The sequence below is a fragment of the Amyelois transitella genome, chromosome 7, assembly GCF_032362555.1.
Source record: "Amyelois transitella isolate CPQ chromosome 7, ilAmyTran1.1, whole genome shotgun sequence".
Taxonomy (NCBI): domain Eukaryota; kingdom Metazoa; phylum Arthropoda; class Insecta; order Lepidoptera; family Pyralidae; genus Amyelois; species Amyelois transitella.
The window spans coordinates 11,519,913-11,533,158 of NC_083510.1; the positions used below are offsets into that span (position 1 = coordinate 11,519,913).

The window sequence follows — 13,246 nt, forward strand, 5'->3', positions numbered from 1 at the left end:
CGTCCGCGTGGAATCAATCCCGCGGGAACTTCGGGATAAAACGTAGTCTATATGTTATTCTGGGTCTTCAGCTACCTACATACCAAATTTCATTGTAATCGGTTCAGTAGATTTTGCGTGAAAGAGTAAGAAACATCCATACTGACATACTCACAAACTTTCGCATTTATAATATTAGTGGGATTCTACAAAATGTACCATGTCCAATGCGTTTTCATTTCACTTTTTCGAACCGTAACTTTACAAATATTTATGTTATATGTGCATTGTAAGTAATTTCGTTTGATCTAACGCGGCCTTTGTTGTCATTTTGTTTATAATATCGAGTATAATTAATGTTCTTGGAGCATAATGTTATACAAAAAGTGTAGGCGCCGAGTTTAAAATAGTCATTTATTTTCTATGCGTTTAACAATGTTGTAAAACAATATGATTATCAATTCTATCATTAAGCCAAACAGCTGAACGTGGCCTATCAATATTTAAAGACTGTTGGCTCTGTCCACCCCGCAAGGGATATAGACGTACACTCATCTAGTGCAGGTTTTACCATGATCCAATATAGGTTAGTTTCCCCTGAAAAGGTTGCGGAGTTCAGACGTGAGTCGCTTCGTATATAAACCTGAATCCCAAACTAGGATTATTAGTAAAAGGAATATTTCAATATTTTTTAAGAAATTAAAAGAAATGTGCCGTGTGGTTCCCGGCACCAATACAAAAAAAGAATGGGACCACTCCATCTCTTTCGCATGGATGTCGTAAAAGGCGACTAAGGGATAGGCTTACATACTTGAGATTCTTTTTTAGGCGATGGGCCAGCAACCTGTCACTATTTGAATCTCAATTCTATCATTAAGCCAAATAGCTGAACGTGGCCATTCAGTCTTTTCAAGATTGTTGGCTCTGTCTACCCCGCAAGGGATATAGACGTGACGATATGTATGTATGTATGTATTAAAAGAAATACAATACTGGCTTTACTTACCGGGCGGATCACAAAGCCGCTTGATATCCCTAAATATTCCAAAGATCGCTCTAAACCTGAATCTCTCTACTCCTTAATATAGATGTGACAATTGGTACCTACGTAACACTATAGCCAATAGAATTCCACTCAGCCCATGGACAGATGAGGACGGCATTGACGCACTCGCAGAGCCGATTGGACCTAATTCAATTAGGTGCAAGTGGAACGGCAGAGCCGGCACGCACTCCCGACATGCATTCTCTAAGGCCCGTCGCAGTCTTGGCAGTTATATGTAAAATATCCATAGAGATGCATTTATAATAAAACTAGCTGCTATTGAAGGATGAATAATTTTCCCCGTCTTTTTTACAATTTCCATTATTTCTTCGCTTTTTAGGCGTAATGTTATATAGCCTAAAGCCTTCCTCGATAAATAGTATATTCAACACAAAAATATTTTTTCAATTCGAAACAGTAGTTCTTAAGATTAGCGCGTTCAAACAAACAAACAAACTCTTCAGCTTTATAATATGTATTAAGTAGTATAGATTATAACTGAGCGATGTCAGTACTCGAAGGATGTTGACAAAATATGGACAAAAAAGCATAGGACCGCTTTTTTGTATTGGTGCCGGGAACCACACGGCAAAAAACTAGATGAATGTGGTTTTTACCACTTATCCATTGAAAAGATATAGAGTACCACACGGCAGAATATCGTGCGAATATATTTCTTTCTGATCTCACAACAATTAAAAGAATTGAATTGCAGAACATTGCAGTAGAGGCTTCCGGCACGGAGGATCGCCCTTGTGGTCAGCAACGTGATACCACGGTGAAAAGTTATCCACTGCGATGACACCAGTACACTCGACTACAGAAGTGAATGGCGCTCTTAAAATATTCCGTTGTAAAACAATGTCTTATTAATTTTCTAATGAAAACGTTTCGAAATTTACCGTGCAGCAGCAGTAAGTTAATTTGAAAATACAACCAGTGGGTCTATATTATCTTGTCATCAAGGCGTATATCGTTATCTTCGTTTGGTCTTTATTTCTGTAGTTAATCAATGAAACATACCTTGTCAAAGTTGTTGAATTGCAGCAATTGTGATTGTGACAGTCCTAGATGGACTAACCCGAAATTAGTAAGGAAACGTCTTTAAATAAATGGACTCAGTATGCCAGTGTGATTGAAGCGATATTGTACTGTCGGAATGTACCTCAATAGGATAAAAATCCTCGTTTATTATAACTAATAAAAAAAATTGATAATTGTTTTGCAATAACAATGTCCACTTTAAAACCAGTTATAACTATGTATTTTTACAGAGTTTAATTCGCATTGAATACTTTTCTCGCCGACTGTACGTAGAACAAACGAAAGCCCAGCCGGCGAACATAAAAACTGGTTAGCTAAATGCCATTACTGGACGCCGTGAAAGTGTCCGCTTTAGAAACTGACCATTGCATTTCTGACTGTGTCCGACATAAAAATTATAAAGACGAGACGGCGATAAACTTGAATCGCTTGATTAGAAACTTTGATAAAATTTAAATACCAGAAGAAACCTAGTCTGCGCGCGCGCGGAATTTTGACAGAATCAGATTCTGCATATACATGCAAATTGATCTATATTTAAAACAAACGAAAGCTTGTTAGACAAATCGCCTTCGCAGTATTTAAATTTATTTGAAACTAAAAAAAAAACTGATTAAATGAAAATTTGTAGTTTAAGCAAAAATACAATATTGTGGTATAAATAAAAGACATAAGTTAAAGAATCAAAAGCTTTGAGGATAAGAACTTGATTCACGCTTAATGAAAGCCGCAATCATTATAAGTTCAACTCCTTGCGCATGAATCATCTTACTAAGAAGAATGCAAGGATACTCTTATCCCACACGCCTCCATCAAACCAAACAAAAACCTATGAAGAAAACGTGTTGCATACCTACAACGCAAGTTACAAGTTGCGAGAAACCAAGAAGTTTATAAACACTGCATGGAGTCTCGAAGGAGGGCCTCGGGCACTACGCCAACATACCGGCCTCTTGAAGAAACGCCGTGAGAAAGTAAAAGCAATCAGCGAGAGAAAAGCGCGCGATTCGCCGGCCAGGCGCGCCCTGATGAAGTACTTAAAAATTCAGGACGCCAGCCAGCTATGACCCAGTGAATGTTTAGACGCTGTTAGCACCGGTTATGAAGACGTTGAATTTCTGATACGGTTCACGTTTGATGAGTTGCAGCGATGACTGTGCAAGAGATGAGCGCGAATGTTTTTTTTTAAGTTTCATAGTTCGCGAATCGCAAATATAAATTTGTTTATTCGAAAAATAGATCACTTTTGACAAATGTAAATAAATGTTAGTTAAGCAAGGTTAACAAACTTATTTTTTGGGAAATAATTCCAGGGCTATACAATTCAAGTGAGAAAATTATTGCTCGATTTTTTAAGTACTTCGATAGTACAGTACAGCTAGTATACATATAAAAAAGGAACAATTTGCCCTTTTACGTTGAAAATCATTCACGTTTACCAAATGCAAATTGGCAGTTTCTTCTCACTGATTAGCAACTTAGCCTGTGTAAATTACCATCATTTATCAATCAATAACTATTCATTAGAGCGTTCCCTTTTAGGATATCACTTACGTTGAACAATGCACTTTGTAGTTTCTCCGGCAGCAGAACTACGTCATTCTATCTGAAACAAAGATAGGTTTGATTAAAACATAGTTTTCATATTTTCCTGTCATCATTGTGTACTAAAAAAGATAAAGACCATTCTAAACATTTTGCCTATTGTAGGGTTTTCGATGGAGTCATTTATTTGTAAAAAATAATAACAAAGAAAAATATAATTTGCCCACAGCTTAGCTTAGTCATCTTTCTGCGCCTGCGATTGCGTTGTATAACACCTAGGTTCTAATCCAGATATCAGACGGCCAGAAAATAGCTATTAAGTTAGCTCATAGTTTTATAATAGTAGCAGTCGTCTTATTTGTTCGCGTACCCTACTTGGGGACCTCTCATACTGAGTCAACTAACCTGACTCACCGAGCCAACGACCGCTCGGTAGGTACCTTGAAGTACCGGACCAATTCCCAATCTACTACGAGGGTGGTTTGAAAAATTCTCGGCCCGTCTAAGAAAACAAAGATAAATAAACAAAAAAATATTTTTATTTTTCTACATAATCCCCTCTTGTCTCAATACACTTATTTAATCTATATTCTAGCGCTTCTATGCCACTCTTATAGGCCGATTCTTCCAACTCGTCGAAAAAACGTTCCGCCTCAGCTATGACCTCTTCATTTGTGGAAAATTTCTTTCCAGCCAGGTGTTTTTTCAAATTAGGGAACAGATAATAGTCTGATGGTGTTAAATCCGGTGAATAATGGTGATGGTTCAATACTACAAAACGCAGTTCATGGAGTTTAGCCGTTGCAACAACTGACTTGTGCACTGGTGCATTATCCTGATGAAAAAGGATTTTTTTTTTTCACCAATCCCGGGCGTTTTTCACGGATTTTTTCTGCTTATTTATCCAACAGGTTAGCATAGTATGGGCCTATAATAGTTAGTCCTTTCGGAAGGTAGTCAATAAAAATTATTCCCCTGTAATCCCAAAACACGGATGCCAGAACTTTTCCTGCAGACTTTATCGCCTTGGTCTTCTTTGGAGGCGGAGAACCTCTATGTTTCCACTGTTTTGAATGTTCTTTTGTTTCAGGAATATAATGATGTATCCCAGTTTCATCGGTGGTAACAAATCTTCTCAAAATATCGGCGGTATTTGACCTAAACAAGGCCAGAATCTCACTTGAAATTTCAACTTAGTTGAAATTTGTTCGGCGGTCAGCAAACGCGGCACCCATTTTGCCGAAACCTTTTTCATTCCAAGTTCATTGGTTAAAATATTAAATACCCGCTCGGTTGAGATCCCTATAGTGTCACTTATCTCTCGCACTTTTAATCTGCGGTCGTCTAAAACCATTTATGGATTTTATCGATCATTTCTGGCGTGGTGGACGTTGAAGGCCTTCCGCTCCTAGGGTCATCTTCGACGCTTTCTCTGCCTTGTTTAAATAAAGCTACCCACTTTTTTATCGTCGAATACGAAGGCGCAGATTCACGTAAAGTGTTATCCATGTCTTCCTTAATTTGGCTAGGTGTCATATTTTTTTGACAAAATATTTAATCACGGCTCTTACTTCGGTTTTTTCCATTTATCCAGTAGAGAGTCAGATTAGCTCAAACAAAAAATCGTAAAAAAATAATCACACAACCTATCACAATGAAATTTAACACAAGTGTATATGAAGAATCAATCTATCGAATGAGTATATTCTTATTTTTATTCTACCCTCAAATCTAGGTTAGGCCGAGAACTTTTCAAACCACCCTCGTATCAATTACAACAAACGGTGATAAGATAACAGTGTTTTCGATTTGTTCCATGGCTTGTTGCATTCCGTTGCGTCGAATACGTGACGTGTTTTAGTGAACTGGCTAAATTAAATATTTTCTATACACGATGTTTCCGGTCGTTAAGATTTGGTCATACTGGTGGTTAGGGTTGCCAGATCGCCATACCTAATGGGCGGACGCGCCTAACATTTGGGTATACAAGCCGGACACCCTGTTTTGTTTAGAAATGTATGTCCTGTGTAAACTAGACAAAGATTTTTGAGGACATCATGAAATAACGTCGCCTAATTAATGAAACTCTTCATGGATCGATTATACAGTTAAAACTGAGACTACAGGTCGGACAAGGTAAGTTTTGCCCGGACAAGGAATCAATAGCAAAACTGTTTTCCGGACGCTTGGCAACCCTACTGGTGATAGATTAAATGTAGACTTGAGATTGAGAAATAAAAATATACACATTCCGAATATAATATATCGTGAAGATTGTATAACTTTTGCTAGCAAACTCTTGTTATAAAATTAATCAATTTTCCGCCGTAATCAACTTGAGATAAGAATTTTATAAAATGCGTATTTAATGTTACGAAAATTCAGAAAATTAAAGTTAACTAGTAAATGAGGGCCAAAAAAGTGCGCGAAATAAATCCCTTCACTGCTCTGTCGAAAAATTTTTCCGTTCAGTGTGCAACTGCCCTATGATTTCAAATTGTGTTTTGAATATAACAATCGACCGAATAAAGTCCATAAAGGGCTAATTGAAATGTGAAACTCGTATCCTCCAATCCTTGGTACTGGCGAATAGTGAATGTACTTACTTTATAATGTATATATATGTAGGTACCATACCGCGATGGCACGTGTCACGATCACGATATTATGGACGCAATCGTGATTGTAACCTGTTTCACGGAATTATTACAAATATGCTTTATTGCAAAGTCAATAACTTAGTATCTTGATGAAAAGCTAGCAAACTGCCATTGATTTTCAACCTCAATTCCATCAATAAGCCATCAAGCTTTATGCCTTCAGAGTCTTGTGTCTGAACTGTCAATACCATGGACTATTGGCCTTGTCTACACCATTAGGGAAAAAGACATGATAAGTGTAACAAATCAATTGTCTGTAGGGTGTCAGCAGAATATTGTAAGAGGCGATTGAGGGATTAAGCGGGAGGTGGGCAACAGCGCGATATGACAACATAGTCAAGAATCAATAGATACTGCGGTCGCCAACACACCTGCCCCCGTGGTGACTATGAGTAAAATCCCCCCATTTCTTGAGAGGCCATAGACAAGCAGTGGACTTTAATGGGCTTTTAAGGCAAGAAAATAAATAATAACGCTAAATAACTGAGCGGTTATCTATGGATGAAAAGTGGTCAATTCACAAAGTGTGCCCTTTCCAAGGAGCACCTGTACAGTGTAGCCAGGTGGCCAAGTCCGATCCAGTCAGGCTTTTTGATTAGTCAAAATTTTCTATGTCTGGCTTTTGAAAGGCTTGTTAAGTAAATTCATTTTAAAAGAAGCAACCAAACCCAAAGCTGAAAAATTTATGAAATTGACAAAAACCCCAAGTCACAGGTGACAGGAACCCTACACTAATACATCTACCCTGACACTTTTCTGAATTATGCACCTACATTTGTTTGAATGCTAACTAATGTGAATGTGGGAAACACTGACTGACTGAACCAAGTTACACGATATGGTGAACCCCGCTGTCGTTCATATCTGATTGCCGTATGTGGGTAGCTGAATACCCAGAATATCATATAGGCTACTTTTTATCCCCGATTTCCAGCAGGATTGATTCCACAAATTCAGACAAAGTCGCCGGCAGCCTATCTAGTGAAATTATAATTTGGTTATGTGATAAATTATACCAACAAAACTAATAAAGGAAGAAAGACTGATTGTTAGTTTAGATTTGACTTTTTAAAACTTATATAATCATTTCACAGAAAGTTTGTGAAATGCAAAATAAATAACAAAATAAAAAAACAAAATTGACTGAATGTAAGGTTATCGTTGCAGAGGTCGCAGGGATATTGTTTTCATATAAAAATTACCTTTATATGTTTGCAACAAAATCTGTGTTGACATAAAGCAGTTACTTAGATAATTTTGTCCATTTTACAGTAGGTTGTCAATTATTCTTTTCAAATTTAGAATTTTTTTCAACAACCCATCCTCTAAGAACTTGAATCACCATACCACAGTGCTAGTTATTAAAATTATCAAGTTTATATCATAAACACAAGAAGAAACTTTGCTTTAACTTTTAAATAATACCTAAACTAGATATTATTTCTAATTGATTGTACTATGTATCTACTGCACATACAAATCATCTGTAATTAAAGAAGTCTAAGAAGACGTAGGTATGTTGTAGGTACCTGCTTCACAGGTCAGGTGGCAAGTAGTTGTATCACAACATCTCGTTATAACTTGAAATATGTCCTCCTGCTCGAAAACCAACTTAAAAGCAAACCGTAATACATACCGTACTCCAAACGTGCTCAAGTTATCGTTATGATCACAAAAATAACGTAATCACACATATTAAATCCAAATGAACAACAAAACTATCACTTTGTAAACTTTGACGTTCCACAAAACTTGAAAGGCACCAACGTTATCACATTTCAAAGTCTAACAAAGTTAAAATGAGGCATGAAACAGGTGTCGTCATATAATTAATCGTTATTTGATTCACTGTACAAATGATTTTACGCGAAATAATTCAAAAATGCACAAAATACACACAAATGACGCATTCAAAATACAAACTATTCCACAAATCTCAAAACAAGTGCTTCAAAATCCAAACGTAAAAGCGAAGTTCGCTACGCAAGCGTGGAAGCGTGCCGAGCGCTGCAACTGCACTAAATCGTGTTGCCAGCATATAAATATAAAACATTCCACCAATAATCGATTTATCGAATCGATATAATAATAATTAATAAGTTACGGCGTGAATTGTACTCAAAAAGCTAAACTTTTTTGCTCTTATTTAAATCGAGATAGCCAAAATTCGTTTTCTTAATACTTAATAAGGGAGTCACTACAATCACGGTATCAATCACTACTCTTTTCTGAAAGGGGAGACAGAAACTGTATATAAAACACATAGGTAACTGCATCCTTTTACTTTATTCATACAAGCTTATCGGTTTAAGCTACTCTTGAACTTACCTTTCGCTAGCACTCTTCCCAAAATTCGCATTCAATCTCCTTGTAAGAGGATACGTTCGTTAAGTTTTACATGCAAGCAGAATTAATATGGTAAAAAAAAGTATGATTGATATAAAATTAAATGACAGGATACAAACGGCATATTAAGAGAATCTTGTTATGTGAAAGAAGTTATAGTTATAGGATTAAATAAGGGAATACTAAGATGGTTTGGTATGTTGAGAGGATGAATGAAAGCAGAAATCAGATTGATAAGCAAATGGCTTAAAAATAGAAAGCGAGTGTTAATGGCGATGTTGGAGTGGAGGCTTAGACGAACATCTTGGTCATATCGGAGACATTCTGGCAAAAGTTCAGGTTTAGAGTATCCGCAACCGATGATCTCACATGAAGAGAGATAAGGTTATGGATAAAGCGAAAGAAGTATGCAAAGATCGTGGCAAGTGGAAAGATGTAATCTCCGAGAAGAAAGCGTTATATTCCGTATTATTATCCTATTATATATCCTTATTTCACATCGTTTTCCTTTATCTTGTCACTTTATTTATTTCACGTTTATTCTGCTCTTATGCTTCTTTTTTATCAACTTTTAATTGCTCATAGAAGTTCATGGTGAGGACTGGTTCCGAACCAAGCTCAGATACTATATCTTACCAACTTGATCCATCGATTCTCGATAATAAGCACAAAAAACTATGTCTATTGCACGAATGGGCAACATTTTCGAAATGTTAACAAAATTTTGACATTTGACTGCGTTTGAGTTTGACACATTTGACGTCATATCTTTCTTCTCTCTTTAACTTTTCGAAGAGAGCTCAAAGATAAAAAGAAAGATATGAATATGAACCGCCTTTTGATTATAAATTGAACGAGGCGAAAAAATAGTGATGTGTTGTACCTAAATTATTTGCGGATATGGATATAAATTCGTTGTTCCGATCCGCAGTTATGATGGAACGAAACTTTATTAATGAAAAGATGGAGCGCTCTTTTACTCTGCATCATTACTAGTACTAATCGATCGCTTTTCCTTATTATACTATTTATTTTAATGTTGATAGTGTGCAGAGTTAAGAGATCAATATTTGTCGGTGAAAATAATACAGTGTAGTTTGTTCCGCCGCTTCTTCTGCACATACGCTTTAATTAGGCTTAAGTTATGTTGATGTCAATAATTGATTGGTACCGTGTATCCAATTTTGAAAATAAATCTATTCTATCTGGACCCAGGGGTAGCATGGCACGCACGACTTTTTTGTCGCGCAATTAACTATCGCTGTTTCGCTTATTATTATGACGAAATGGGACAGCGATAGTTCATCGTGCGATAAAATCGACATCGCGCGCGCAACGCAAGCCCCGGGTCTATGGGCAATGTTTTCTATTGCTTGACAAATATTGTGAATAATTCAATAAGTTTTAAAATGTATTGGTTTTCTCTTCACGCCTTATCAACCCAACCAATATTACAAAAAAATTGGGTATATTATTGTTATTTACTCTGGAGGAGATAGCGTACATTTATGCCGGTACAAACTTTAGTTCTCGTGGGATTAGCGAATAACTTGTAGTATTTTGTAGGTGGCGATAAATTCGCGGCGGCGGGTGACGCTGCTGTAGGCGGCCAAATCTAGGTTCTAAATAAAAAAGCGACATTATTTCATAGATTTATTTATATTTCTCTAAAATTGTACATTCACGCACATACACACAGTAAATGTCATTTTAAAACAATGATTTTTCAGTCCGATCCAAATATAAAACAAGTTTTGAATACAAAATGGCACTACCCATATTGATTACTACTGATTACTAATTTATGGAACACAGGTCCACTACGAATGAATCTATTTATACAAAACCAATACATATGCCAATTCAAAATTGTTGCATGTGGTATGAATTTCCAAAGGGAAAAATCATAAGATCAAAAGTAGGAATCAAAATATATATCATAAAAAAATAATACTAGACTTTGATGTCATATTCTTATTCTACAAAAATGTATGAATCATTTTTTCTTACATAAATCAAGAGATTACAAGTTACCTATTAGAATAGAATAAATCTACAAAAAAGTTCTTAAAAATTATACCTTATAGTTGTACGTGTCTAAGGAGAGCTATGTCAGCCCAACATTTACTCATGTTAGTAAACAAAATATCCAAGTAAATGCAGTGAGAACTCTAAGTTTCCCATGAGCTACCACTCTTTTCACATGATTAAAGATTGGATAGACCTCTGAGAATTTTGTACTGTCAAGATAACCCTATAGTTAAGAATAAACTGTTGATGATCCGTAATTTACAAATGTGTTCCATAACAAAACCAATGTAATGCCACAAAGAAAAACAACAGAGTTATCGTGACAAACAAATTACACTAAAGTGAGTGTTGTTCCGGAAACAAACGCAAGTTACTGGTCAGAGCCTTCCTCTTCTTCATCTTCGTCTTGTTCCTCCTCAGTGGAAGCAGCATCTTTCTTAGGTGGAGGGGCATCTTTGCGCGGCCGCCCACGTCCGCGACCTTCAACTGGGGCACTCTGTAGAGATAAAGTAATAATAGTACATATTTGAAAATGCAAACAATATTAAAAGGCAAAATTATAATAATGTAAATGCAATAAAATGTACCTTTGATTTAGCTGCCTTTTTTTTGGAACCCTTTGGCCTGCCTCGGCCTCTCTTTGCTACCGGTGCCTGCTCATCATCAGAGGATTTTGCAGACTCTTTCGTTTTCGCAGGTGCGGCGGGTCTGCCTCTTTTTTTAGTGTCAGCTTTCGCTTCCTGAAAATTTATGTTGAACATGTCATACACATATGGATCTTTCTATGATATACCTATTAATTTATTTCTATAATATTACACTTAATTACCGATTGTGTTCCATTGGCTTTTGGCCTTCCACGACCTTTCTTCTCTACAACTGTGGATCCGTCATCAGACATTTTAGTATTTTATTTTTGAGCTAAAACGGTTGTCTGTAATAAAACAAGAAAATATAAATTAAAATTACCTATAAGGTACCTATTATAAGTACTTATTGATTTTATCTATTTAACAGTACAAGGTATGTGTACCAAAACAAGCTTCTATTGTAGATTAAAAAATATTATGCCAATAATCTTTTTACTTCTAAATAAACAAAAATAACTACGAAATGTCAACAATATACCGAAGACGCTATTTCAAGGTTTTACTAATTACGACTAAGTACATCTAGGTGGCGAACTGAATATTTTCAAGTAAGTATGATTGTAAAAACTTTTGTTACAAGAAAAAATACAACGAAAAATGCATGAATTTTATGTTTCCTTCGGTGATCACTTAGAGACCTATTTCAAAAGAAATGAGCGTCTACATACTACAAAACCAAGCCATTTTGATTGAGTCTGTTCGGATCGAAATGGGAAACGTTTTATCGCAGTCACAGTATCACTATATTTACTAAATAATAATTATTTGAAAAGCTAATGAACAGTATTTAATTTATGTATATTTAGATTATATTAAAATTGATTACAAAGAAAAATACTCACAAATTGTTTACAGCAAACGTTAACGCCAAAGCCAAAGAAATTATTATGGCGGGCGGCAAAATGACCGGCGTTTGTTTGGCGTCTGTATAGAGGGCGCCAAATTCTATATGTCAATTCAAAGAGTTTATCAAAATAATTCAATTTTACTACATTTTAAGGGCTGATTTTCTAATTAAAATAAAGTAAAAGATAATTTTTTGTACATATTTTTAAGTTTTTTTTTAATTTTTAGCTGATTTACTTAGAAAATCTTATAGGAAAATTATTAACAGTTCATTTTTAAACTTTACCGCCAACGCCTTCTAGTTTGACTTTTTCTTAACGTTTTGTTTCCTCTCATGGTGCTTTCTTGTTTTAATTCATTTTAATTTTATTGCATACTGAAAATTACATACAAAATCGGAGACTAAAGAGACTTGTTGTTACAGTAGTTTATGCTGCAGCAACAACAAACAAATCAATGAATTAAACCGGGTATTTTGTATATGAAAATCCTTCCAATACTTAGGAAAAAGCGGTAAAACACTCAGTTTGATAGGTAGGTAGGTATGTACTTATTTATTTATTTAAATTTTATGCATGTAAAATATATTTAGCTTGCATTAAGAGAGTTATGAATGTGGATGAAGCGAAGGAAATATGCAGAGATCGTGGCAAATGGAAAGAGGTAGTCTCTGCCTACCCCTCCGGGAAAGAGGCGTGATTTTATGTATGTATGTATGTAAAATATATTTAATGTTACAAGGCATTATCTGCCAGTCGAAATATGAATAAAAGTTTACTTAATATACTTATACATAAATTAGTCTACAAACATACCTAAGTATGAGTATATTTATTCAGAAAAAATAGTAACCCAGTATTAATTTGAAAAAAATAATCAGTCTGTATGTTTGTTTATTCACGCTAATCTCAGGAACTACTTCAGGAAAAGAATTACACAGTCGGATGGCTTGCATTTTGAATGAATTCGATATGAATCACAGGCGGTTAGCCGGAGTGGGCAGAATAAGGACTTGTACTGTTTAGGTAAATGCTACAGTGCTTAATCTCTGTGTATAGTAGAACGAAAATGCAAGCTTACACTATCAGCATTTAACCTGC

The 13,246-nt window shown here is 35.6% G+C and overlaps 2 protein-coding genes across 2 annotated transcripts in view; both read right to left on the reverse strand.

The window, feature by feature from the left end:
* Positions 1–8,279, reverse strand: part of LOC106130215 (afadin) — a 129,146-nt gene extending 120,867 nt beyond the window's left edge. Inside the window, 2 exon segments of the mRNA XM_060944919.1 lie at positions 3,623–3,674; positions 7,910–8,279. The gene's annotated coding sequence lies outside the window, so the exon portion shown is untranslated.
* A 1,980-nt stretch (positions 8,280–10,259) lies between these two features.
* Positions 10,260–12,219, reverse strand: LOC106130191 (high mobility group protein I). The gene is made up of 4 exons (XM_013328970.2): positions 12,143–12,219; positions 11,480–11,584; positions 11,238–11,390; positions 10,260–11,146 (listed from the first exon to the last, which is right to left on the reverse strand). Exons 2-4 carry the CDS (start codon positions 11,549–11,551, stop codon positions 11,021–11,023), a joined length of 351 nt encoding a protein of 116 aa, XP_013184424.1. The 5' UTR covers positions 11,552–11,584; positions 12,143–12,219; the 3' UTR covers positions 10,260–11,020.
* Between the last annotated feature and the right edge of the window lie 1,027 nt (positions 12,220–13,246).

Excerpts from the sequence above, each read along its gene's own strand:
- LOC106130191 (XM_013328970.2), bottom strand. The coding sequence starts at position 11,551 with ATGTCTGATGACGGATCCACAGTTGTAGAGAAGAAAGGTCGTGGAAGG. Across the intron at positions 11,391-11,479 it reads AAGCCAATGGAACACAATCG|GAAGCGAAAGCTGACACTAA; the intron begins GTAATTAAGTGT and ends ATAAATTTTCAG. Across the intron at positions 11,147-11,237 it reads AAAAGGCAGCTAAATCAAAG|AGTGCCCCAGTTGAAGGTCG; the intron begins GTACATTTTATT and ends TTATCTCTACAG.